Below are 24,540 nucleotides of genomic sequence, written 5' to 3' on the forward strand. Positions count from 1 at the left end.
GTATGCCTGTGCTTGCAGTTTGAAAGTGTCCACTGCATCGTTTATTTTATTTATAAAAATACTTTACTAATAGAACACAAAACTTTGTGGAAAAATAATTTCAACTTGAAAAATACAAATCTTAATTTAAGAAATGCTAAGATTTTACCTGTGTTTTCTCATTTTTATAACTTTCATAATTTGTTTACTTTTATTACAGAGAGCACATCAAATGCTGCAGGGGAGCCTGAACACTTACAGACAACCGTCAGGCCTGTGGATGCCTTTGTCAGCTAGTGCAAGGTTAGTGACATCCTATTTTCTTTGATGTACTACTCTTTTACTTTTATCTGATGGATTTAATTATTTTCAGAAGTGGTTTGCCAGCCAACAGTTTCAGACCATTAATGACCCTTCCAGTACTCCAGTCCCAAAAAGATGCCCGACAAGCAACTTTCTTATTCCAAAGGGGACTTACGGTAAATTTCAACATACACTTTAAGGAACAGGTTATAGCTTTTTTTTGTCACAACAGCAAATAAGTTTTCTTAGTTGTATTTCAGGTACAGACACCCCTACATCCTGGTTCAGGGCAGCCACTGGTATCACAGAGAACACGGAGGTAGGTGGTGTGGGACAGGAGTGCCAGGCTTTGTGAAGCTTGCTGTTGAATACTGAATGTTTTTTTTTTTTTTTTTTTGGTCTGTCCTCAGATGGCGTATGACCACGACCAATAATGGGATCCTAACTGTTTCTATTGACAACCCAGCTGCTCGACTCTTTGCAGAGTGAGTGCCACACTTTTCTTCTGCCTAATGATTGGTCGATTATTTGATAAGTTTGGCTGCAAATCTTTAGCTCTTGTTAAAAATAAATAAATAAATCATGCCATTTTTGTATGAACAGAACATAAAAGAGGTTTCCAACAACTGCTTTTTAATGTGTTGAATGATGTGCATTGTTTGTGTGCACACTGTACGTCCCAGATAATTTGTTCTCTTTACAATGTGTGGAGTAGCATAGCATTGTATTTAGTGAGGAGTTCTGAGTAAAAGAATGCAGTAGCAGAGCAGTAGTTTTAGTTGGTAAGCCCCAGGCCTATATAACGAACTGCTGCAAAAAGACCACACACTAGGAATAGTTTAAAGTCTTCACTTTTTCCCATACAGTTAAGACACCATAAAACTTAGGCCTTGTTAGTAGTTCAATAATCACACAGATTTTAATGTTTCACACACATTTGAAAAATAAACTACCACATGAAGTGTGTTTTCTTTTTTTAAAATGTGGACATATATCTTCATTTAAACATCACCATCATTTAGTTAAAGGTGATGTAATTGGGAGGACTAGGCAAAAACAACCTCATGCACAGTATATGTTTTCAGAGAATCTTAGGATTCAAAATGGACCCAAAAGTTGAGTTAGGCATATCTGTGGGCCACAGCTCAATTGTGTGTGTGTGTGTGTGTGTGTGTGTGTGTTTTCCCTATACAGAAAGTAATGGCAACGAGAGATATTGTACATTTTAGTAGAACCGTATCAGTCAAATTCTCCTACTAACTCATTTTCCAATTTCGCAGAGAGTACAGTAATCCCTCCTCCATCGCGGGGGTTGCGTTCCAGAGCCACCCGCGAAATAAGAAAATCCGCGAAGTAGAAACCATATGTTTATATGGTTATTTTTATATTGTCATGCTTGGGTCACAGATTTGCGCAGAAACACAGGAGGTTGTAGAGAGACAGGAACGTTATTCAAACACTGCAAACAAATATTTGTCTCTTTTTCAAAAGTTTAAACTGTGCTCCATGACAAGACAGAGATGACAGTTCTGTCTCACAATTAAAAGAATGCAAACATATCTTCCTCTTCAAAGGAAACAGAGTAAAGCAAACAAATCAATAGGGCTGCTTTTAAGTATGCGAAGCACCGCCGGTACAAAGCTGTTGAAGGCGGCAGCTCACACCCCCTCCGTCAGGAGCAGGGGGAGAGAGAGAGAAACGAAGTCAAAAATCAACACGTGCCCTTTGAGCTTTTAAGTATGCGAAGCACCGTGCAGCATACTTAAAAGCTGCACACAGAAGGTAGCAACGTGAAGATAATCTTTCAGCATTTTTAGACGAGCGTCCGTATCGTCTAGGTGTGCGAACAGCCCCCCTGCTCACACCCCCTACGTCAGGATCACAGATAGTCAGCGCGAGAGAGAAAGAAAAGTAAGTTGGGTAGCTTCTCAGCCATCTGCCAATATCGTCCCTTGTATGAAATCAACTGGGCAAACCAACTGAGGAAGCATGTACCAGAATTAAAAGACCCATTGTCCTCAGAAATCCGCGAACCAGCAAAAAATCCGCGATATATATTTAAATATGCTTACATATAAAATCCGCGATAGAGTGAAGCCGCGAAAGGCGAAGCGCGATATAGCGAGGGATCACTGTAGATCTGTCTGTCATTATGCCCTTTTTCTAATAACTGAATTAATCCATCTCTAAAGCTTGTAAAATACCAAGGGCCTCGTGTATAAAAGGTGCGAATGCATAAAAATGTTACGTACCCCCATTTCCATGCTCACTTCTTCAAGATGTATAAAAATTAAACTTGGTTTAAAGCCGTGGACATTTTCATGGCAGCCTCACACCATGAGTATGCATGTTTCTGCTCAGTTTTGCGAAATGGGCTGCACCCAGCATCAAAGCAGCTTTACTGTTTTTCTGTGTTGTTTCCATTTCTTTTTTAAATATGAATCTGTAATGCAGGCTTTATGAAATACACCAAAATTAATTGCATATCGTTTACAAATTTAATTCACTTGATTGTAATCGTTCTGCAACAATATAATGGTACACGGAATGGCCAAACTATTCCAACTACCTGCTTTAGCATCGTTAGAAGACATTGCAAATGGAAGAATCGGAGTGTGTATTTACAGATGATGATGACTGGCCTCTAAGTTGATTTAGATTTCTAACAGCTTTCCTCTTGGACCTGCTTGCTGTTAAATATGATATCAAGTATACATCCTAATGTTCTATGATGAAATGCATTGAATTATGTATATTACATTTTACAGATAAATTGTTAACATTTACACATTTATAAGAAGTTATTTATTAAACATGGGGGAACAGTAGTGTGGCAGAAGTGCTTCTGCCTCACAGTAAGGGGGTCACGTCTTGGGTGTCTCCTGCCTGGAGTTAGTAAGTTTTCCTCATGGGTTTCCTCCGTATGTGTTTGTTTCCTTCCAAAGGCATGCAGGTTAGGGGATTTGGTGATGCTAAATTGACTCTCTACTAGTGTATGTGTGTGCTCGTATTCACCCAGTGATGAGCTGGCATCCCGTCCAGAGATTATTCCTGCCTCTCTCTCACTATGCTTGGACTGGAGCAACCCAAGATGGAATAATTAAGCATGTATGACAAAGATTTTTCAAAGTTCGCTAAGTTTTGAAGAATCTGTGTTCTTAGCTTACAGCTGGTTTTTACATTTATTAGACATTTATTTTGGGGCGATTTGGTTACGTGGAGAAAGAAAATGGAAGGACAGGAACAGGGGGTGAAACATTACTGCTGCAATAAATTATTCCTCCAGCGTTACGTCTGCCCAAGCAAGCATCATGCACAAGGCAGGAACAATCCCTGGATGGTACGTCGGCTCATGGCTACTGCAGCGTTACCATACCCCCACATGTTTAATAATACATACTTTAATGCATTTCATCGTGAAAATCTTCTTGTTTTGGCTGCTCATGTTACGGGTTGCCGGAGCAGATCATCTTTTTCCATATCTTCCTGTCTTCTGCATCTTCCTCTCACACCCATCACCTGCATGTCCTCTCACCACATCCATAAACCTTCTTGGGCCTTCCTCTTTTCCTCTTGCCTGACAGCTCTAACATCCTTTTCCCAATATACCCAGCATCTCTCCTCTGCACATGTCCAAACCAACGCAATCTTGCCTCTCTGACTTTGTCTCCTAGCCGTCCAACCTGAGCCTACCCTCTAATGTACTCTTTTCTAATCCTGTCTATCCTCGTCTCACCCAATGCAAATCTTAGCATCTTTAACTTTGCCACTTCTAGCTCTGTCTCCTGCTTTCTGGTCAGTGCCACCGTCTCCAACCCATATAACAAAGCTGGTCTCACTACCATCCTGTAGATCTTCCCTTTCACTCTTGCTAACAACAGTCCGTCACAAATTACTCCTGACACTCTTCCACCCATTCCACCCTGCCTGCACTTATTTCCACCTCTTTTCCACAATTCCTGTTACTCTGTACTGTTGATACCAAGTATTTAAACTCCTCCACCTTCTCCTACTGTACTCCCTACATCCTCGCCATTTCACTTCCCTCTCATTTACACACATGTATTCTGTCTTGTTCCTGCTGACCTTCATTCCTCTTCTCTCTAGAGCATATCTCCACCTCTCCAGGCTCCCTACTCGCTACAGATCAGAATGTCATCAGCCGACATCATAGTCCACTGGTACTCCTGTCTAATCTCATCTGTCAACCTTTCCATCGCCATTGCAAATAAAGGACTCTGAGCCAATGTATGAAATAATCCCACCACCACGTTGAATGCATCTATCACTCCTACAGCAGACCTCACCACTGTCACAATTCCCTTGTACATATCCTGTACAATTCTTAGATACTTCTCTGCCACCCCCGACTTCCTCATACAATATCACAACTCCTCCCGTGGCACCCTGTCATATGCTTTCTCAAGTCCCATAATGATATAATGTAACTCCTTCTGTCCTTCTCTATACATCTTTATCAACACCCTCCGAGCAAACATCGCATCTGTGGTTCTCTTTCCTGGCATGAAACCATACTGCTGCTCACTAATCATTAGCTCCCTTCTTAACCTAGCTTTCTCTACTTTTTCCTATAACTTCATGCTGTGGCTCATCAATTATATCCCCCTGTAGTTACTACAGCTCTGCACATTTCCTCCCTTATTCTTAAAAATTTGTACCAGTATACTACTACTTCACTCCTCAGGCATCCTCTCACTTTCCAAGATTCCATTAAACAATCGGGTTAAAAACTCCACTGCCATCTCTCCTAAACGCCTCCATGCTTCCACAGGTATGTCATGTGGACAAACGGCCTTTCCATTTTTCATCCTCTTCATAGCTGTCCTTACTTCCTGATTCACTATCTCCACATCATCCAACCTCTTCTCTCTCTCTCTCTCTCTCTCTCTCTCTCTCTCTCTCTCTTCATCAGCCTCTCAAAGTACTCTTTCCATCTGCTCAACACACTCTCCTTGCTTGTGAGTACGTTTCCATCTTTCCTTTATCACCCTAACCTGCTGCACATCTTTCCCAGCTCGGTCCCTCTGTCTAGCCAATCGGTACAGGTCCTTTTCTCCCTCCTTAGTGTCCAACCTCTCATACAACTCATCATACGCCTTTTCTTTAGCCTTCGCCACCTTGCGCTTTATCTCCTTGTACTCGTCTACTTTCTGCATCTCTCTGACTATCTCACTTCTTCTTTGCCATCCTCTTTCTCTGTATACTCTCCTGTATTTCCTCATTCCACCATCTGGTTTCCTTTTCATCCTTCCTCTATCCAGATGTCACGTCAAGCACCCTTCTTGTGGTCACCCTTACTACTTCTGCTGTAGTTGCCCAGCTGTCTGGTAACTCTTCACTGCCATCCAGTACCTGTCTTACCTCCTTCCTGAACTCAACCTTACAGTCTTCCTTTTTCAACTTCGACCATTTGGTCCTTGGCTCTGCTCTCACTCTCCTCCTCTTCTTGATCTCTGTCGTCATCCTACAGACCACCATCCTGTGCTGCCTCATTACACTTTCCCGTGCCACCACTTTGCAGTCTTCAGTCTCCTTCGGATTGACCATCCTGCATAGATATAATCTACCTGTGGTATACTTTTCATCACTTCATCCAGCTCACTCCAGAAATCATCCATCACACACCCAATTTGCAGGGCATATACACTAACAACATCATCACCCCTTTCAATTTCCAGCTTCATAATCATCACTCTGTCCGACATTGTTTCCATCTCCAAAACACTCTTGATGTACTGTTCCTTCAGAATAACCCCTACCCCATTTCTCCCCCCATCCACACCACGATAGAACAATTTGATGCCACCTCTGATGGTCCTCCACCTGGCCCTATTCCTCTTCCATTTAGTCTCTTGCATGCACAGTACAGTGAGGAACATAAGTATTTGAACACCCTGCAATTTTGCAAGTTCTCCCACGTAGAAAATCATGGGGGGGTCTGAAATTCACATTGTAGGTGCATTCCCACTGTGAAGAGACGGAATATAAAAAAAAAAAAAAAAAAAAAAATTTCAGGAAATCACATTGTATGTTTTGTACAGAATTTATTTGTATTGCACTGGTGCACATAATTATTTGAACACCTGAGAAAATCAGTGTTAATATTTGGTACAGAAGCCTTTGTTTGCAATTACAGAGGTCAAACGTTTCCCGTAGTTTTTGACCAGGTTTGCACACACTGCAACAGGGATTTTGGCCCACTCCTCCATACACATCTCCTCTAGATCGGTCAGGTTCCGGGGCTGGCACTGAGCAACACGGAGTTTCCGCTCCCTCCAAAGATTTTCGATTGGATTTAGGTCTGGAGACTGGCTAGGCCACTCCAGAACCTTGATATGCTTCTTACGGAGCCACTCCTTGGTTATCCTGGCTGTGTGCTTCGGGTCATTGTCATGTTGGAAGACCCAGCCACGACCCATCTTCAGTGCTCTGACTGAGGGAAGGACGTTGTTGCTCAAAATCTCACAATACATGGCCCCATTCATCCTCTCCTTAATACAGTGCAGTCGTCCTGTCCCCTTCGCAGAAAAGCACCCCCAAAGCATGATGTTTCCACCCCCATGCTTCACAGTAGGGATGGTGTTCTTGGGATGCAACTCCTCCTTTTTCCTCCAAACACGGCGAGTGAAGTTTAGACCATAAAGTTCTATTTTAGTCTCATCTGACCACATGACTTTCTCCCATGCCTCCTCTGAATCATCCAGATGGTCATTGGCAAACTTCAGACGGGCCTGGACATGTGATGACTTGAGCAGGGGAACCTTCTGTGCAATGCGTGATTTGAAACCATGACGGCAGTGTGTTATACCGACAGTGACCTTTGAAACTGTGGTCCCAGCTCTCTTCATGCCATTGACCAGCTCCTCCCATGTAGTTCTGGGCTGATTCCTCACCTTTCTTATCATCTGTGATACCCCACGAGGTGAGATCTTGCATGGAGCCCCAGTCTGAGGGAGACTGACAGTCGTCTTTAGCCTCTTCCATTTTCTGACAATTGCTCCAACAGTTGATCTATTTTCACCAAGCTGCTTGGCAATTGCCCCGTAGCCCTTTACAGCCTTGTGGAGGTCCACAATTTTGTCTCTGGTGTCTTTTGACAGCTCTGTAGTCTTGTCCATGGTAGTAGTTGGAGTCTGACTGACTGTGGGGTGGACAGGTGTCTTTAAAGAGCTCAGACAGGTGCTACTAATTAAGATTACTAAGTGGAGTAGAGGTGGACTTCTTAAAGGCAGAGTAACAGGTCTTTGAGAGCCAGAATTCTTGCTGATTGCCAGGTGTTCAAATACTTATGTGCAGCAGTGCAATACAAATAAATTCTGTACAAATCATACAATGTGATTTCCTAAATTTTTTTTTTTTTTACATTCTGTCTGTCACAGTGGGAATGTACCTACAATGTGAATTTCAGACCCCTCCATGATTTCTAAGTGGGAGAACTTGCAAAATCGCAGGGTGTTCAAATACTTATGTTCCTCATTGTATATCAACCTTCCTTCTCTCTCTCACATCAGCTAAATCTCTCCCCTTACCAGTCATACTGCCAAAATTCGAAGTTCCTACTTTGAGTTCCACTCTCTTCACCTTCCTCCTCTCCTCTTGTTTCCGGACACTGCTCTCCTCCCCCTTCGTCTTTGGCCAACTGTAGCCCAATTTTGGCCATGATCCTGTTGGCTAACAGAAGTGGTGGCAGCCGTTGTTAACCCAGGCTTCAACCGATTCTGTGTGGAAATCTGTATTGTCTACATATTGATCTGGCCAAATTTTACACCAGATACCCTTCCTGACATAACCTTTCTCATTTATCCAAGCTTGGGACTGGCACGAGGAAACACACTGGTTTTTGCATCCTCTGTGGCGAGGTTAAAAGGCACATATACAAAGGGTGTAAATCAAAAAAAAAAAAAAAAAAATCTGTACAATATGCACATGTACATGTTACCACCTGTGACTTACGAGGTAATTGAGGCATGTTTTTCCTTATACCAGAGTGAGAGCAATATTTACTGATTGACAGGCACGGATGTTGGCAAAGTTTTGAACACAAGACATACAACGGAAATTCAAAAATACAGGAGACAAGATAAAAATAATTGGAAAAACATGTTATTGGAGATGTTTTTTGAGACACGGCTGTTCATTAAATGTTAAATTTTGGGGTAAGAAAATGTCCTTTTCTTACATTATTGTGAGAAAATAAAATATATGAGGTTTATGGTATATATGGCAATAAGTTTTTATGGTGCTGTGAGAAAATATCAAAACATAGTGAATATTGCATTTTCGTCCAAAATAAACACTCAGTTCAAGTCCATATCACCCAGACTTAGTTCTTAGAAACCTCACACACATCCACAATTACACAAAAAATTGTGGGATGTTAGCAAACTGAAAGTGCTAAGTTGTAGCAAGCAAGGTTATTTTAGTTTTGCCTTTTTATATTAGTTTTTTTTTCTATATTTTTTTCTGACCTTGGAAATTGTTTAGTTTTAGTTTTCCTTCATGTATTGTTAGTTTTCATCTTTTCCTTTTTATTGTCCAGAATGGGCCAATTTGTAATGAAATTTAGGTGAATTTTAAGGTTTGAGGGTTTTTTACTCAGTCTACAGCACACCACATATCCTGCTCCAAGACAATGTGCTAATAATGAATGCCTTCAGTGTTGCATTCAAAAATCTCTCACACTGGGCTTTATTTTCTACCAGCCATATTGATCTCTGATTCCATCTCAGGCACAAACAATTTAGACAGAATTTTGCCACCTGCAAAGATCAAAAATCAGAAAAGAGATTCTACTGTGTGCTGACAGGTGTGATCATGAAAATCATGGGGACTTGGGAAAAACAGGGGTCTTGGGCTTGAATCAGTGTGCAGACCTCACCTTGCTGTATTGAGGGAAACAAACAAAAACAAGCATGTAGTGTGAAGGTTAAGGGCAGTGAGACATGAATAGCCCATCATAAGAACAGTAAACTCCTAATGAGCAGAGCAAGAGTCAGTAATAGGAGTATGGACAGGCACAAAATGACAAGGACAGCATCTGAGATTAAGAACAATACATAGGACATGATCTAAACCTGTTTATCCAGAGCAGGATCGCAGGAACCTGGAACCTACCCAGCAGGTTTGAATGTAAGGCAGGAAAATCCCTGGTATGCAATATGTATGATATGACTGATGTGAAGAACAAAGAGAATATTTCAACTATCCATTTTGAGAGGGAGAGGGAGAGAGAGAGAAAAACATTGAAAAAAGGGGGGACACATTTTTTTTAAATTCTGCTACTGGATTATTTTCACAATATCAGGTATTTTGAGCTAAAAATGATAAATTAATAAATATAGAATAAATGCAAAAACACATTAGTATGTTTAGTTTTTCATCACTTGGCAGACTCTCTTCACCTGCCTACCTGTAGTACAGTAGAGATGTTGCCAACTCAGGAATTTTACAAAGTTTGTATTGCTTTGCTGTTAAAAGGTGTTTTTAAAGCAAAAGTGATTGGTCAGCAACAATAAACTGATCTTGTATTATGACCGTCAGTCTCTCGATCAGCACCGTTTTATTTTCAAAAATCAGGAGTGCTTTCCCCTCAACTTTCTCATAAAACTCAGATATTTGAGGAGTAAACCACAAGACAATGATTATATTACGTACATTAAAGAACTATCAACAACAAATCAAAGTAATATATTAAAAAATTGTTATAAAAGTAAAGTTGAATAAATCGGACTCTGTAGCTGCATGAATTATTAAAAAAAAAAAAAAAAGTGTTCAGGTAAAGTTCCACTTCCGGTGGTTGGATTTGGCCCAAAAGTTAATACAGATCTATGATTTTGGTGTAACAACCACATGCCGAATTTCATCCATCTATCTTGCTGCATTTTTGAGTTATCGTGCTTATACACATGCACACACACACAGATAATTACACAAAACGGTATTGTAGGACTCGGAGGTCTAAAGATTCATGAAAATCTCGAATTTTTTTTCATGATTACTATACTTTCTCTGTGCTTCGTGTACGTAGTGGCAGGTGAATTAACAAAAAGTAGGTACCTGAGAAATAAATAGAAACTTGTGATTTTTCTGTCCTTATGGTGAAGTTTTTGTTGATCAGCACATTCCGATTTCAGGCATTTGAATTTCGTCTTGATATACAACAAGTGCAAAGAAAGGCGGCACATAAATCACTTTCTATTTCACACACTTTACGTGCGTATTCAGCTCGCTCTGTCACCACCAATGCTGTGTGATCACCCGTCACCAGCTGCCATTCATGGGATGAATATGTGCGGGTGGCTTATGGTGGATGACTTTTTTTCAGTTTTAGTCTTTAACCCTCATAACTTTTAACTCTAACGGCAAGAATATTCATTCAAAAACGAAAACTAAAAATTTTAATGAATTTTATTTCTTTATGAAATTTTTTTTTTTTTTTTTTATAATAGTTTCAGTTTTGATTTTAGTTTTTGTTTACTCTAATGACCTTGGTAGCAAGTAAGCATTGTGGTAAGATTCCAACAATTGGCTGTTTGGCTTTTCTACACTGATGATGGCATGAGCAGCTCCGTGTGAATACCACAGTAAAACTAGTGTTGCAGTACTTCAAAGGACAAGGCACATGTCTTATTAATGTGACTTGTCTTAATAGAAACACATAATTGCTGAGAGACGCAGCAAGTGGGTCAAGCAAAACCGCATACTTCGTTATTAGCTTTGAATTTGTAATGACTGAATTTGTATTGTTTGATTTTTGAAGGCAAACTACTGTCATTGGTATAACTCATAAGTGAAAAAAACACATTGTATAATTTGAATGCTGCCGTGGATATAAGTCTACACACCCCTGCCAAAATCACAGATTTTGTGTAATAAAAAATGAAACTAAGATAAATCCTGTCAAAACTTCTTCCACCTTTTATTGCAAAATTGCAATCTATACAAAGCATGTGAAAACAAATCAGAATCTGTTTAGTGAAAAAGGGGGAAAAAACATACAAAAACTTTTTTTTTTTAAATTTTATTAATTTTATTGTAATCATTCCATACAAATAGATCAATTTATAACAAAAAAAAAAAAATTGAAGACAAATCAAACCCCACCCCTGAGAAGGAGAGCTTAGCCAAAGGAGAATTGCTTAGGGCTTTGTAATAATGCAACAATAAACAAAACAAAGGAAGAAATATACAGTGGGTACGGAAAGTATTCAGACCCCCTTCAATTTTTCACTCTTTGTCATATTGCAGCCATTTGCTAAAATCATTTAAATTAATTTTTTCCCTCATTAATGTACACACAGCACCCCATATTGACAGACAAAAAAAATATTTGAAATTGTTGCAGATTTATTAAAAAAGAAAAACTGAAATATCACATGGTCCTAAGTATTCAGACCCTTTGCTCAGTATTTAGTAGAAGCACCCTTTTGAGCTAATACAGCCATGAGTCGTCTTGGGAAAGATGCAACAAGTTTTTCACACCTGGATTTGGGGATCCTCTGCCATTCCTCCTTGCAGATCCTCTCCAGTTCTGTCAGGTTGGATGGTAAACATTGGTGGACAGCCATTTTTAGGTCTCTCCAGAGATGCTCAATTGGGTTTAAGTCAGGGCTGTGGCTGGGTCATTCAAGAACAGTCACAGAGTTGTTGTGAAGCCACTCCTTCGTTATTTTAGCTGTGTGCTTAGGGTCATTGTCTTGTTGGAAGGTAAACCTTCGGCCCAGTCTGAGGTCCTTAGCACTCTGGAGAAGGTTTTTGTCCAGGATATCCCTGTACTTGGCCGCATTCATCTTTCCCTCGATTGCAACCAGTTGTCCTGTCCCTGCAGCTGAAAAACACCCCCACAGCATGATGCTACCACCGCCATGCTTCACTGTGGGGACTGTATTGGACAACTGATGAGCAGTGCCTGGTTGTCTCCACACATACCGCTTAGAATTAAGGCCAAAAAGTTCTATCTTGGTCTCATCAGACCAGAGAATCTTATTTCTCACCATCTCAGAGTCCTTCAGGTGTCTTTTAGCAAACTCCATGCGGGAGTTGGCCTTAATTCTAAGCGGTATGTGTGGAGACAACCAGGCACTTTAAGCAGCATTTTAAGATGGAAAATTTTATCCGCGGCACCTCTGCAAGTGAACTACCTCTTTCAACCCTCGCAAACATATCCAGTTTTTAATACCTGGAAAAGTTTTGGGATTAAAATGCTCAGAGATCTTTATATAGACAACATATTTGCATCTTTTGAACAATTACGTTCCAAATTCAACCTCCCAGCTACACATTTCTTTCACTATCTTCAAATTAGAAATTTTGTTAACTCTTTTAGGGCGGATGTCGACTTTTGTCGACAGGAGGGGTTGAAGGCGAATGTCGACAAAAGTCGACATCCAGGGTTAGGGGGCGACAATCAGCTGTTAATGGCGACAAATCTCACTGTCACGTCACAGGCATTCCCTCTGTGCTTGGAGGAATGCTAGACTCGTTGACTCGGCAAATAAACATTGCGTGTGCATGAGTTGCGAAATGTAAACAGGCAAGATGGCACCCACATGTGAAAAGGCAGCGAAGCAAGTGCAGAAAAGAAAACACTCGGCAGACCATGTTTTGCGCGTTATCGCGGAGTCGGACTCTTGATTTTTCAGAATCGGACTTTATTGGCAGTGATCAGGAGATCAAGCAAGAGAGTTAGAAGCAGGCATCAGCTGATCAGACACCAGCCGATGCCACGCGAGCGGATCTGCTGCCAGTTGAGTGCCTTCGCGCAGCCGATGCATCTACGGCACAGACATTGATCCGTTGAGAGCCGATCTGGCTACCGGAGTTTACAAGACGGCATGGCTTGCTGTTGGACACGACAGATCACCAGCTGCTGTACTTCAGGCTGCTCTCTCCTGATGCTGCTTTTCAGCTACTGTCAGACGAGACAAACAGGTAGGCAGAGATTTTTTTTGAATCGCGGGCTGCGTTTGCATCGCATTCTCGTTTTTCAAAGTGGAAACCCACAACGAAAGACGAGATGAAGCGCGCTGTGGCATTACAAATAGAGATGGGACAGAACTGGTGATATAACTTCAGGGAGCATTGGTCCAAACGTGTTTTGTCCCCTGGTGGCTTAGGTACGTGCTGCTGCAAAGTTTTATTCACTTCTGTAATAAACAGAAGCAAATCCCAAGGGGTGAGCCAGGCTATAATGCCACACATAAAGTTCATAAAGTTTCAGAAGATGAAAAGAGATGACAATACGGTTTTCATGCAGGCAGAAAACTTGGTGGCAGTGGCATGGCACGATGGCAAATGGGTGACTTGTCTCTCTACAGTACACACTAACAATATATGTTAGAAAGTGCAGCAACAGACAATTGAAAAATAGGCACCAAAGCAACACATATTGTAAGGAGTGCAATGTGGCAATGACTGAAATTGGCTGCTTTGAGCGAGATCAGACTTTGCTGTGTAAAATGTATGTGATATGTATGTGAAATCATAGAGTATGCAGGCTCATACAACATGCAAGACAGTAACATTTGTCAAAAGGAAATATTTTTTGTTGATTTGATATGTTAAACAATTGCTTTGTGTTCTTTTTTAAAAAATGTTAGTTTTTGGAAAAATATTCAGCCCTGGGAGAAAAGAAACAAAAAAAAAATTAGCCGTAAAAGAGTTAAACAAACTGCCCGATTTTCCTCACCTCGTACCCTCCACTATGCTGGAAAAAATACTGCTCAATTTCGAGGAATTAAACACCATTTCTGCATTATATAAAATATTATTAGAGTCCCTACCTTTCAAAGACCCAAGAAGACATTGGGAAGAAGATCTCAACATATCAGAAAAGGAAAGGAAGGTAGCACAGCAGAGAATTCACTCAAGCTCCATATGCGCAAAGCATAGAATTATTCAACTAAAAACTATATATCGAGCTCATCTGTCTCGCTTAAAACTGTCCAAAATGTTTCCAGGGCAATATCCAACCTGCGAACGCTGCAACCAAGCTCCTGCCTCACTAGGTCACATGTTCTGGGCCTGCACCAAACTAACATCATTTTGGACCAAAATTTTTTAAGTGCCTTTCAGACAGCCTTGGTATCACAATTCCTCCCAACCCATTAACAGCTGTGTTCAGTGTTCTTCCAGACGGACTTGAAGTGAAGAAGGACAAGCAAACGGTGATTGCATTCACTACACTTTTGGCACGCAGACTTATTCTGTTAAATTGGAAGAATCCTAACTCTCTTATGATAAGTCAGTGGGAAACCAATGTTTTATATTATTTGAAATTGGAAAAAAATCAAATTCTCAGAGGATCTGTACAGAACTTTTTCAAAAGTTTTTCAGAATATGTTTCCATATTCTGAGTGAGTAAAGCACAATTGGGTTATTAGTATATTTGCGATAACTTGCATTTATTGGAGCGCAGAGCAGGGAGTATAAAGAAGTACTACAGGATTTTACTTCTATTGCGAGCCAAGCCTATGCAAGTTCAATTTTTTTGTGTCCAGGTTTTTATGGCTTGTATGTTTGCTTCCCAGTAATAAAACTGAAAATTAGGTAAAGTCGTGTCACCTTCTGCCTGAGGTCTTTGTAGGGTCGCTCTTCGGATATGTGAGTGTTTTGAGTTCCAAATGAATGAGGTTATTGTTGAATCTAATTGGTTAAAAAAACGATTTATTAATATATTGGAATGTTTTGAAATAAAAAAAGTTTAGGAAGGATATTCATCTTAACAACGTTAATTCTTCCGGCTAGAGTGAGATGAAGGGTTGACCCTCTATGCAAGTCTTGCTTAATTTTTTCCATACAGACGGCAAAATTTTGTTGATAAAGAGCTTTATGTTTACTTGTGATATTTACCCCTAGGTATTTAAACTGATCTGCTATGGTAAAAGGTAGGTTGTCCAATCTAATATTATATGCTTGTGAATTCACTGGAAAGAGTATACTTTTATTCAGATTAATTTTAAGACCAGATAACTTTTGAAATTCTGTTAGTGCTGTTAGAACTGCAGGGACAGTGTTTTCTGGGTCTGATATATATAAAACCATATCATCTGCATATAGAGAAATTTTCTGTTCCAGTCCTTCTCTGATAATCCCCTTTATCTAATAAGCATTTCGACAGTGAACTGCCAGTGGCTCAATGGCGATTGCAAACAGCAGTGGTGACAAGGGACATCCTTGTCTGGTACCACGTTCTAGCTTAAAGTAGTCTGAACAAATGTTAATACAAACTGAAGCTTCTGGATTGGTATACAGTAGTTTGGTCCATGCACAAATATTCGGGCCAAACCCAAATTTCTCCAATGCAGTGAAAAGGTAGTTCCATTCAATCATATCAAATGCTTTTTCTGCGTCTAATGATTGTAATATCTCTGGGGTGTTTGATTTTGCTGGTGAATACAGTAATCCCTCGCTGTATCGCGCTTCGACTTTCTCGGCTTCACTCTATCGCGGATTTTATATGTAAGCATATTTAAATATATACCGTGGATTTCTGCGGACAGTGGGTCTTTTAATTTCTGGTACATGCTTCCTCAGTTGGTTTGCCCAGTTGATTTCATACAAGGGACGCTATTGGCAGATGGCTGAGAAGCTACCCAAGTTACTTTTCTCTCTCTCTCTCGCTCTGACATTCTCTGCTCCTGACTGAGGGGTTGTGAGCAGGGGGGCTGTTCGCACACCTAGACGATACGGACGCTCGTCTAAAAATGCTGAAAGATTACCTTCACGTTACTCCCTTCTGTGCAGCTGCTTCGTGAAGCGACATGCTCCACAGTGCTTTGCATACTTAAAAGCTCGAAGGGCACGTATTGATTTTTGATTGTTTTTATCTGTCTCTCTCTCTCTCTCTCTCTCTGACATTCTCTGCTCCTGACGGAGGGGGTGTGAGCTGCTGCCTTCCTTGCAACTGCTTTATACGGCGGTGCTTCGCATACTTAAAAGCCAAACAGCTCTATTGATTTGTTTGCTTTTCTCTTTCTCTCTGACATTCTCTGCTCCTGACACACACTCCTTTGAAGAGGAAGATATGTTTGCATTCTTTTAATTGTGAGACGGAACTATCATCTGTCTTGTCATGGAGCACAGTTTAAACTTTTGAAAAAGAGACAAATGTTTGTTTGCAGTGTTTGAATAACGTTCCTGTCTCTCTACAACTTCCTGTGTTTCTGTGCAAATCTGTGACCCAAGCATGACAATATAAAAATAACCATATAAACGTATGGTTTCTACTTCGCGGATTTTCACCTTTCGCGGGGGGATTTGGAACGCAACCCCCACGATCGAGGAGGGATTACTGTATATAACATTAAACAAGTGTCAGAGATTGGAAGATAGGTGTTGGCCTTTAATAAGTCCAGTTTGATCCTGTGATATTACCGAGGGCAGGACTTTCTCCATCCTTCTAGCTAGAATTTTTGAGAGTATCTTAACATCATTATTCAGGAGTGAAATTGGTCTGTATGATGCACATTGTAACAAGTCCTTATTTTGTTTAGGAAAGACAGTGATTAATGCTTGACGAAATGTTTGAAGTAGTATTTGGTTGTCTCTAGCTTCTGTAAATGTTGCCAGTAAGAGGGGAGCTAGCTGAGTGGAGAATTTCTTATAAAATTCTACGGGGTAACCATCAGGGCCAGCTGATTTCCCGCTTTGAAGTGACTTTATAGCATCTAGTAATTCTACTTAGCATCAGAGGTTTATCCAGTTCCTCAGCACTTAAAGCATCTATTTGTGGTGTCTGTAATGTATCCAGAAATGCATTAGATTGTGTGTTGTCTTCTTTGAACTCCGTAGAATATAAGGATTTATAATAATCTCTAAATGCGTGCATTACATTTTTATGGTCAATGATTTCTTCTCCATTCGTGTTGGTGATTACTGGTATTGCATTGCATTGCGAGCTTCTTGTTTGTGAATTTGTTGAGCTAAAAGCTTATTAGCTTTTTCTCCGTGTTCATAGTAGTGATGTCTTGACTTATAAATAAGTTGTTCAGTTTCTTTAGTTGTTAAGATGTTAAGTTCTGTATACAGGGCCTGCCTTTTCCTGTGAAGAGCTTCACTTGGACGCCTGGCTTGTTCATCAATTCTAGTAATTTCGCTTCTTAGCTCTGACACTTTCTTGGTTTCTAATTTATTTCTGTGGGAAAGATATGAAATAATCTGTCCTCTTAAGAAGGCCTTTAGAGTTTCCCAGAGTGTTCCTGCAGAAACCTCTGTGGGCGTGTTTGTCTCTAGGAAGAAGCTGATTTGTTTGGATATAAATTCTGTGCAGTTCTTGTCTGCCAATAGAAGAGGGTTAAGACGCCATCTGCGAGGTGAGTGTGAGGGGCTTAATGATTTTAGCTCCAAGACTAGAGGGGCATGGTCGGAGATAACAATTGTGTCGTATTTGCACGATTTAATCATAGGCAGGAAATTATTATCTATAAAAAAAAATAATCAATTCTTGAGTAGCTATAATGCACTGGTGAGTAGAACGAATATGTTCTTGAGTTTGGGTTAAGAAACCTCCAGGGGTCTGATAAGTTGTGGTCATTTAAAAACTGTGTAATTGTCTTTGCGGTGTTATATGTCGTCCCCACTGTCACAGGAGTCCTATCTAAGAGTGGATTTAAAACACAGTTAAAGTCCCCAGCCATTATAATTTTATTAGTGTTCACATTGGGAATGGATGCAAATAGATTTTGCATGAATTCCTTATCGACATTGGGTGCATAAACATTTATCAAAATCATTTTACTGTTAAATAAGTTGCCCATGACCATCACATATCTCCTTCAGGGTCCGATACTACATCTAATGCTACAAATGGAACTGTTATGTGTATGAGAATTCCCAACCCTCTAGTTTTCTTTATAAAGCTAGAATGGAACATTTGGCCAGTCCAGTCTTTTTGTAGTCTGAACTGATCCTTGCTTAATAAGTGGGTCTCCAGTAAAAAATACTATGTTAGCGTTTAAGCCTGTTAGGTGAGAGCATACTTTTTCTCTTTAATTTGTGATTCAGGCCTTTAACATTTCAGCTCACAAAGTTAACTGTCCCATCATGGAGACATTGATTCTGAGTTTTTAATGTCATTTTATAGTCTTAACTGGTAGTGAGTCAGTTTTAATCTTAATTTCAAAATTCCCCATGAGTTATTGCATTTTAGCGTATTGTTGCATTGATATTTATAGTTATAAGGATTCGAAGAATAGATTAGATATAGCCTGCCCTCCTTCTCTCCCCCCTTTATCCCCCCACCCCCCCATTTTGCCTCCCCACATGAGGCTTTACCCCTCTTCGCAATGTCCCGGTCCTCTGACATACAAAGAGACAGAGCACGTCCAAAACAAAAAAAACTCCACCCCACAGCGGCGTTAGAGAGTTAAAACAAAGAGATATCTATTGTAGCTGAATTCTAAATACTGTCTGCCGAAAATATAATCATTAACAGTCTTTAGCTTAAAATAATCTTCAGCAATTTTAAGATATTAAGATAATAAAAGAAAGAACCCTGGGAATGATTTTAAAAAGTAGTCTAGGATAAACATAGTAAATCCTAATGTAATAGTATAAATGTAATAGTAGAAATAGCAGTAAACCAAGAGTATGATGTTAAACAGTCTACTTTAAGGTAGTTTTTAAAAAAAAACCAAAAAAACCCTACTTTAATTACTTCCACACTCATGTCTATAACTGTAATTGAGACATAAACATATAATGTCCAAGTAAAGAAAAGGATGTATAATTATAATACCAGTCTCTTTAAAAGTGGATCTGACAGCAGATGATACATCCTTCCCATGTCTTGACAGAATATGGCTCCTTATTAACTTTCAAAAAAGTGTCGGAAACAGCTTCTTTAGTTCCTTTTCAGCTTCCTCCTTGCTTGGAAATACATAATATTAGTCTTGAACTTCCACTTTGGCTGGGATACAAGAGGCTGTATTTGATATCGGCTTTCTGTAGCAACTTTTTAATGTTAAAGTAGGCTGCGCGTTTTGAAGCTGTTAATGGTGAGAAGTCGGGGAAAATACGAATAAGATTATTTTCAAATATAATCTCTTGCTTGTGTCTGAGAAGTGCCATCACATCATGCTTACATCGTTATCGCTTGAAGTGGACAGTAAAAGACCTAGGTTTAAAGGTGCTTGATCTGTATATGCGATAAGCTGTTGCAACCTCAGTGTCGAGTTTAAAATCCTCTCCAATTATTTTAGAGAGTAATTCTACTGCAAATTTCACTGGGCTTGAGCTTTCTCGTTTTTCAGGTATACCCTCAATTCTTATATTATTTCTTCTGCACCCATCTTCCAGGGCCGCAAGTCTGTCTCCGAGGTTTTTGCATTCGGAAATTGCAGCTGAAGCTTTTTCATCGGCGTTAGATGCCAATTGTTCCGCTGTTTCAACTCGAGCCGTGAATGCGTGCTTAACGTCATCCAGCTGATCTGTAACGTCATTAATCTGGTCGGCAAGCATTTTCAGTTTGGATCTATTTTCTTCGAGGTGTTCCTCTAATTTCTCCAACATGCCTTTAAAGTTCACGTCAAAACGTTTAAATAGACGCGTTTCCCGGTCTTTGTTATCCTTTTTAAGCTCAATGCTATCCTCCTTAAGCTTTTTCTTAAGCTCAATGTTAGCCTTCTTAAGCTCATTCATGTTAGCCTTCTTAAGCTCATTTATGGCCGTAGCCATGGTGGCGGCCAGTGTAGCAATCATCTCTTTCAGTTCGAACAGTTTGCTTCGGATTTCGTGCTCCGCGAGTGGAAATGCAGTTCCTGTTACAGCAGGTGCTGCGGGCTCGCGATGAGTAGATGAGAGCACATCCTGCAGGGCCTTTTCTAGTCTCGGATGATCCTCAGAAATCGGCGATCCATCGCGACCTGTATCACTTGCACCTTCGCTCCCATTTTCACTCTCAACTGGAGACGATACAATGGAGTGGGGTCCTAGGAAATCTGCGCATTCGTCTGCCTGTTCCAGGTCAGTCTCCGAGAGGCCATACCTTGCACTCGGGCCGGATGTCTGTCCAGACTTTGATGTAGCTTTAAGTCTCTTTTCCCGTTCTTTCTGACTTTTCTTCTTGTTACTCATGCTTGTATATTGTAGTGGAAGTTCCTTGGTCGGGTTAAATACAGGATACCTCTGGATAATATGAAATGCATGGGAAAATAGTCGCTGCTAGCGGAGCTCTGCTTCAGACGTCCATCTCCTATAACGGAGGAGACCAACTCCCCAAAACATACAAAAACATCCTTTATTTTAGGGTTTGTAAATAAATGCAGTCAAAACATACAAAAACTTGACTGCATTTATTTACAAACCCTAAAATAAAGGATGTGGCTGCATCCAGAATCAACCAATCACAACAAGTCTTATCTCAAATGGTATTTGTTATACACCTGATGTTAAAGTGGCTCTGATTGAGCTTAGATAAAATGTGGCTGTTCCTGTAGTATTGTTCTGATATCCTCTTGGTTGCAACATGCTACAGCAAAAACATGTAGACTTTTTATTTCCACTGTATGTGGAAGAATGTAATGCTGCCTCACAGTTACAAATATATTGAAATATAAATAAATGCAGCTAGAGTAATTTTCAAATTCCGGATTCATGCACAGGCATGACAGAGTGTAATTCCTTATGTAAGAAACTTTGAAAACCACAAAAAAGGCTATTTTCTGAAATAAAGGATTAATTTAATCATATAAGAAGCTTTGAAGCTGAGACAGAAGTGTTTATTTTTATGTGTGTGTGTGTGTATATGTATATATATATATATATATATATATAATTTATTATATTATTAAAAAAGCAGAAAGGGAGTAGCAAATTTGGAAAATTGAAGTCCCAGGAGTTTGACATTTAATGTTTTGAAGTAATACTCTAGTACTTTTTAAATATAATATAGTAATAGTTTTAAACCAGATAATAATGCAAATATAAATCTTAACTGTACCAAATGTTACAAGCTTAATAAAGAGTTTAGTAAAAAACCACTGAATGGGATTTCTATTTTTGCAGTGGTATCTAAAGGTATCACGTATTGTAAAATTTCTCTGGTACTTTTTTTATAGACTATAAAAGTTTGGTATCGTGACATCCCTGTTTGCAATAATGTGCTTGAAATACTCCTCATTTCAACTACGATCAAATAATTAGGCTCTGGAATTGTCATCTACTATCAATTGCCAATGACAATTCTTAACCATCTAACAAGCTGATAAGTCCTGAGACCTTGCACCTGAAATGGTACTTAGACTTTTACGAATGTCACATTTACCCCTTTTTTTTTTTTTTTTTTCTTGTAAAATCATAACTGTGTTAATTTCCTTAACTCTTTTAATTTGCTTGCTGTCAAACTTGAGTTTACGGTTTTTTTTTTTTTTTTTTCTTTCTTCAACGGTCAACATATGTAATTTGGCAAGGGGTGTCCCAACTATTTCTTAGGAATTTATAAAAGCATGAGAAGCATCCAAAAAAGCCAAGGCCATCATGAAACATTAATAGCTAGAAAGCTCCTTGATGATATGTTCTTTAGGAGTATTTGTCTATTTTTGTGAAAGGCGCTTGAGGCTTTTGAAAACATAGACAAAATTGCATAAAAAAGCACTAACCAGGTAAACTTGAGGAGGCCAAAGACATGTTATATGCAAACCAGTTGCAGAGGAGAGTGGCAGCATTTGTAAGACTGCTAGAAGCAGGTTAATTTTTTAGGATGAGGGGGATTGATAAAAGCTTCATTATACTTTTTAAGAATGGGGGCTAAGTCCTTGCCAGTGTTACTTAATAGGGTAATAGGTTTTAAATGTTTGATAGACAACTGGAAAAATGTCACCTAGGTGGCCTTTTAAGGAAATAGTGTGCACTGTAAATGTGAAGTGTAAGGTGGCACCAGTCTAGAAAAGTAGAGAAGTGGATCACGGTTGAGCCTTATTCTTTATTTAGCAGATGCAGGTAGGTGCTCTGTACTACACAATGTTTAGGAAAGTCTATCTCTAGAATTCAGTGTCATGTAGTTATGAAAACCTTGCAGAGTTGGACTGTCTTTTTTGTAACTAGGGCTGTGAACAGGACTGAGAAATCCCAGTGTGTTACTTTGATTCCCCTACTCCCCCCCTCTTTCAGATGATGGGCTTTAGTTATTCAGTGGATAATTGCAGTTTTGCATCACCAACAAACAGCATTCTACTCTGTACTACCTTCCCTCTGCATATAGGGCCTGGCCTGAACTGGAAATATTCCATTCATTGTTCACAATGTGCCTTCAAACTTAAGTCATTAATAACTAAGGTTAGAGGTGAAATCAACAAGGTAAACCTCTGTCAGATTGTAAATATCCATCACAGACTGCCATAATTTGACAGCTGGTTCAAAATGTGACTTGTATATGGTTGTAGGATGATTACCCTAGGTTTGTGCAACATTAGGGGACTTGGAACAGATGGGGAACTGCTGTACTGGTCAGGTGCTTTCTCTGATTCTTTGAGAGCTGTATATAATATAAAACACTCTTTAGTGGCTGTGTAAATAGTTGGAAAACTTTCCGAAATCATAAGAACTAACAAAAGTTCTGTTATAACATAAAAGCGGGGCTTAGCCTAATTCAAAATGTATTCAGTTAGCCTAATATGATTCTTGATTAAACTAATAGAAGCAATTACAGTCAAGATTTAGCAGCTTCTGTGCTAGGCATGGTTTGTCCATAACAAACCCCATGTTTGAATGTAAAGTGGCTTATAAATGTATTTGGTACCAGAAACCTTAGGCCATAGATTTATAATCTGAAAATAATGCCGCAAATCTGATGATGCGATTATAAAATTGGACACTCTAGTTGAGAATGGGCCGAGATGTCAACTGATCAGCACCTAGTGGTGAGATGGTGGAGGAGGCACCTGGAAAGCCTAAGCAAATAGTGAGGGTAGACTGGGAACGTCTTCCCCTGTCCAGAAGACCTTCAACTCCTGCCTCCAAAAGAGCTTTTCCCACATCCTGGAGAGGCTGAGGCGGTCATCGAGTCACCTTGTTCAGAGCCTCCATTGTGGAAGCGGCTACCAAAATTTGTTGCCTGAAAGGTCATAGGTGCCTCTCGAGGTGACTTTCCTCCATTGTGGAAGCAGCTGCCACAAGCTGCAGCCCACTAGAGGTGAAGGAAGCAACCAAGCTAAAGGAGGCATGTTGTATATGGTTAGCATGGGACGCTAGTGGAGGAGATTAATTATCACGGGGGTCTTGTTCTCGGGTGAGGGAAAAGGGGATGGTTAGATTGTCACTTTGATATGGGCGGTGTGCACAAATATGTAGTCATTATCCTGATCCATAGTGGTGATTCTGCCTAGGTCTGTGGAACATTGGGGAACTTGGAACAGATGAGAAACTGCTGTACTGGGCAGGTGCTTTCTGTGGTTACTTGAGAACTGTATAAAATATAAAACCCTCTTTAGTGGCTATGTGGTTAGCATGGCACACTTGCAAAGCAACAGACAGGGAAGCAGAACCTTGGTGTGGTTTCAAAGAGACCCAAAGAGGTATGGCAAACCATCCGACAACTCAGAAGGGGAAGGAAGGCATGTCTTCACCCAGGTTGTCCTCGGCAAGAGTGGAGAAATGCTAAGCTGGAATGAGGATGTAGTCTGGAGATGGAAGGACACTTTGAAGTGCTCCTGAGCCTGACGGACATGCCCTCTTTGGAAGAGGCAGAGCCAGAAGTTCATGTGGGATCAAATTCTATTTCCCCTGGGGAGGTCACAGAGTTGGTTATGAAACTACGCAGTTGTGAGGCCACCGGTTTAGATGAGATCTCCCCAGAAATGCTGAAGGCTCTGGACATTGTTGGGTTGTCAGGCTAACACGCCTTTTTAGTTTTGTGTGGTGGTCAGAAGCAGTGCCTCTGAAATGGTAGACCAGTGGTGATGCCTAATTTTAAAAATGGGGATCGTTGAGTGTGCTGCAGCTATCGTAGATCACACTCCTCAGTCTCCTTGGGGGATGCTTTTGTCGGGGTACTGAAAAGGAGACTCTGCCCAGTTGTGGAACCTCAGATCCAGTAAGTGAATTATGAATTCTGACCTGGCTGTGGAACACTGGGTAAGCCCTTAACCCTTGTGAGAATCCTAGAGGGAATGTTAGAGTATATCCAATTAGTTTACTTGTGTTTGGTAGTTTTAGAGAAGGCATGTGGCAGTGTTCCTTGAGGGATTCTGGGTCTTTGGGTTGGGGGGTGGGAGGGATTGTTTGGATGCTCGGGAGAGTACA

General features: G+C 40.2%; 1 protein-coding gene across 3 annotated transcripts in view; it reads left to right on the top strand.

Moving 5' to 3' along the window:
• LOC114646661 (UAP56-interacting factor-like) overlaps positions 1-24,540 on the top strand; it is a 54,959-nt gene that overhangs the window by 13,953 nt on the left and 16,466 nt on the right. For all 3 annotated transcript variants that reach the window (XM_028794954.2, XM_051923061.1, XM_051923060.1), the window contains 4 exons: positions 200-282; positions 353-458; positions 543-601; positions 693-767. In XM_028794954.2, the coding sequence (XP_028650787.1) occupies positions 200-282; positions 353-458; positions 543-601; positions 693-767 (323 nt within the window). The remainder of the gene's footprint in view (positions 1-199; positions 283-352; positions 459-542; positions 602-692; positions 768-24,540) is intronic.

Source organism: Erpetoichthys calabaricus, chromosome 2, assembly GCF_900747795.2.
Source record: "Erpetoichthys calabaricus chromosome 2, fErpCal1.3, whole genome shotgun sequence".
Taxonomy (NCBI): domain Eukaryota; kingdom Metazoa; phylum Chordata; class Cladistia; order Polypteriformes; family Polypteridae; genus Erpetoichthys; species Erpetoichthys calabaricus.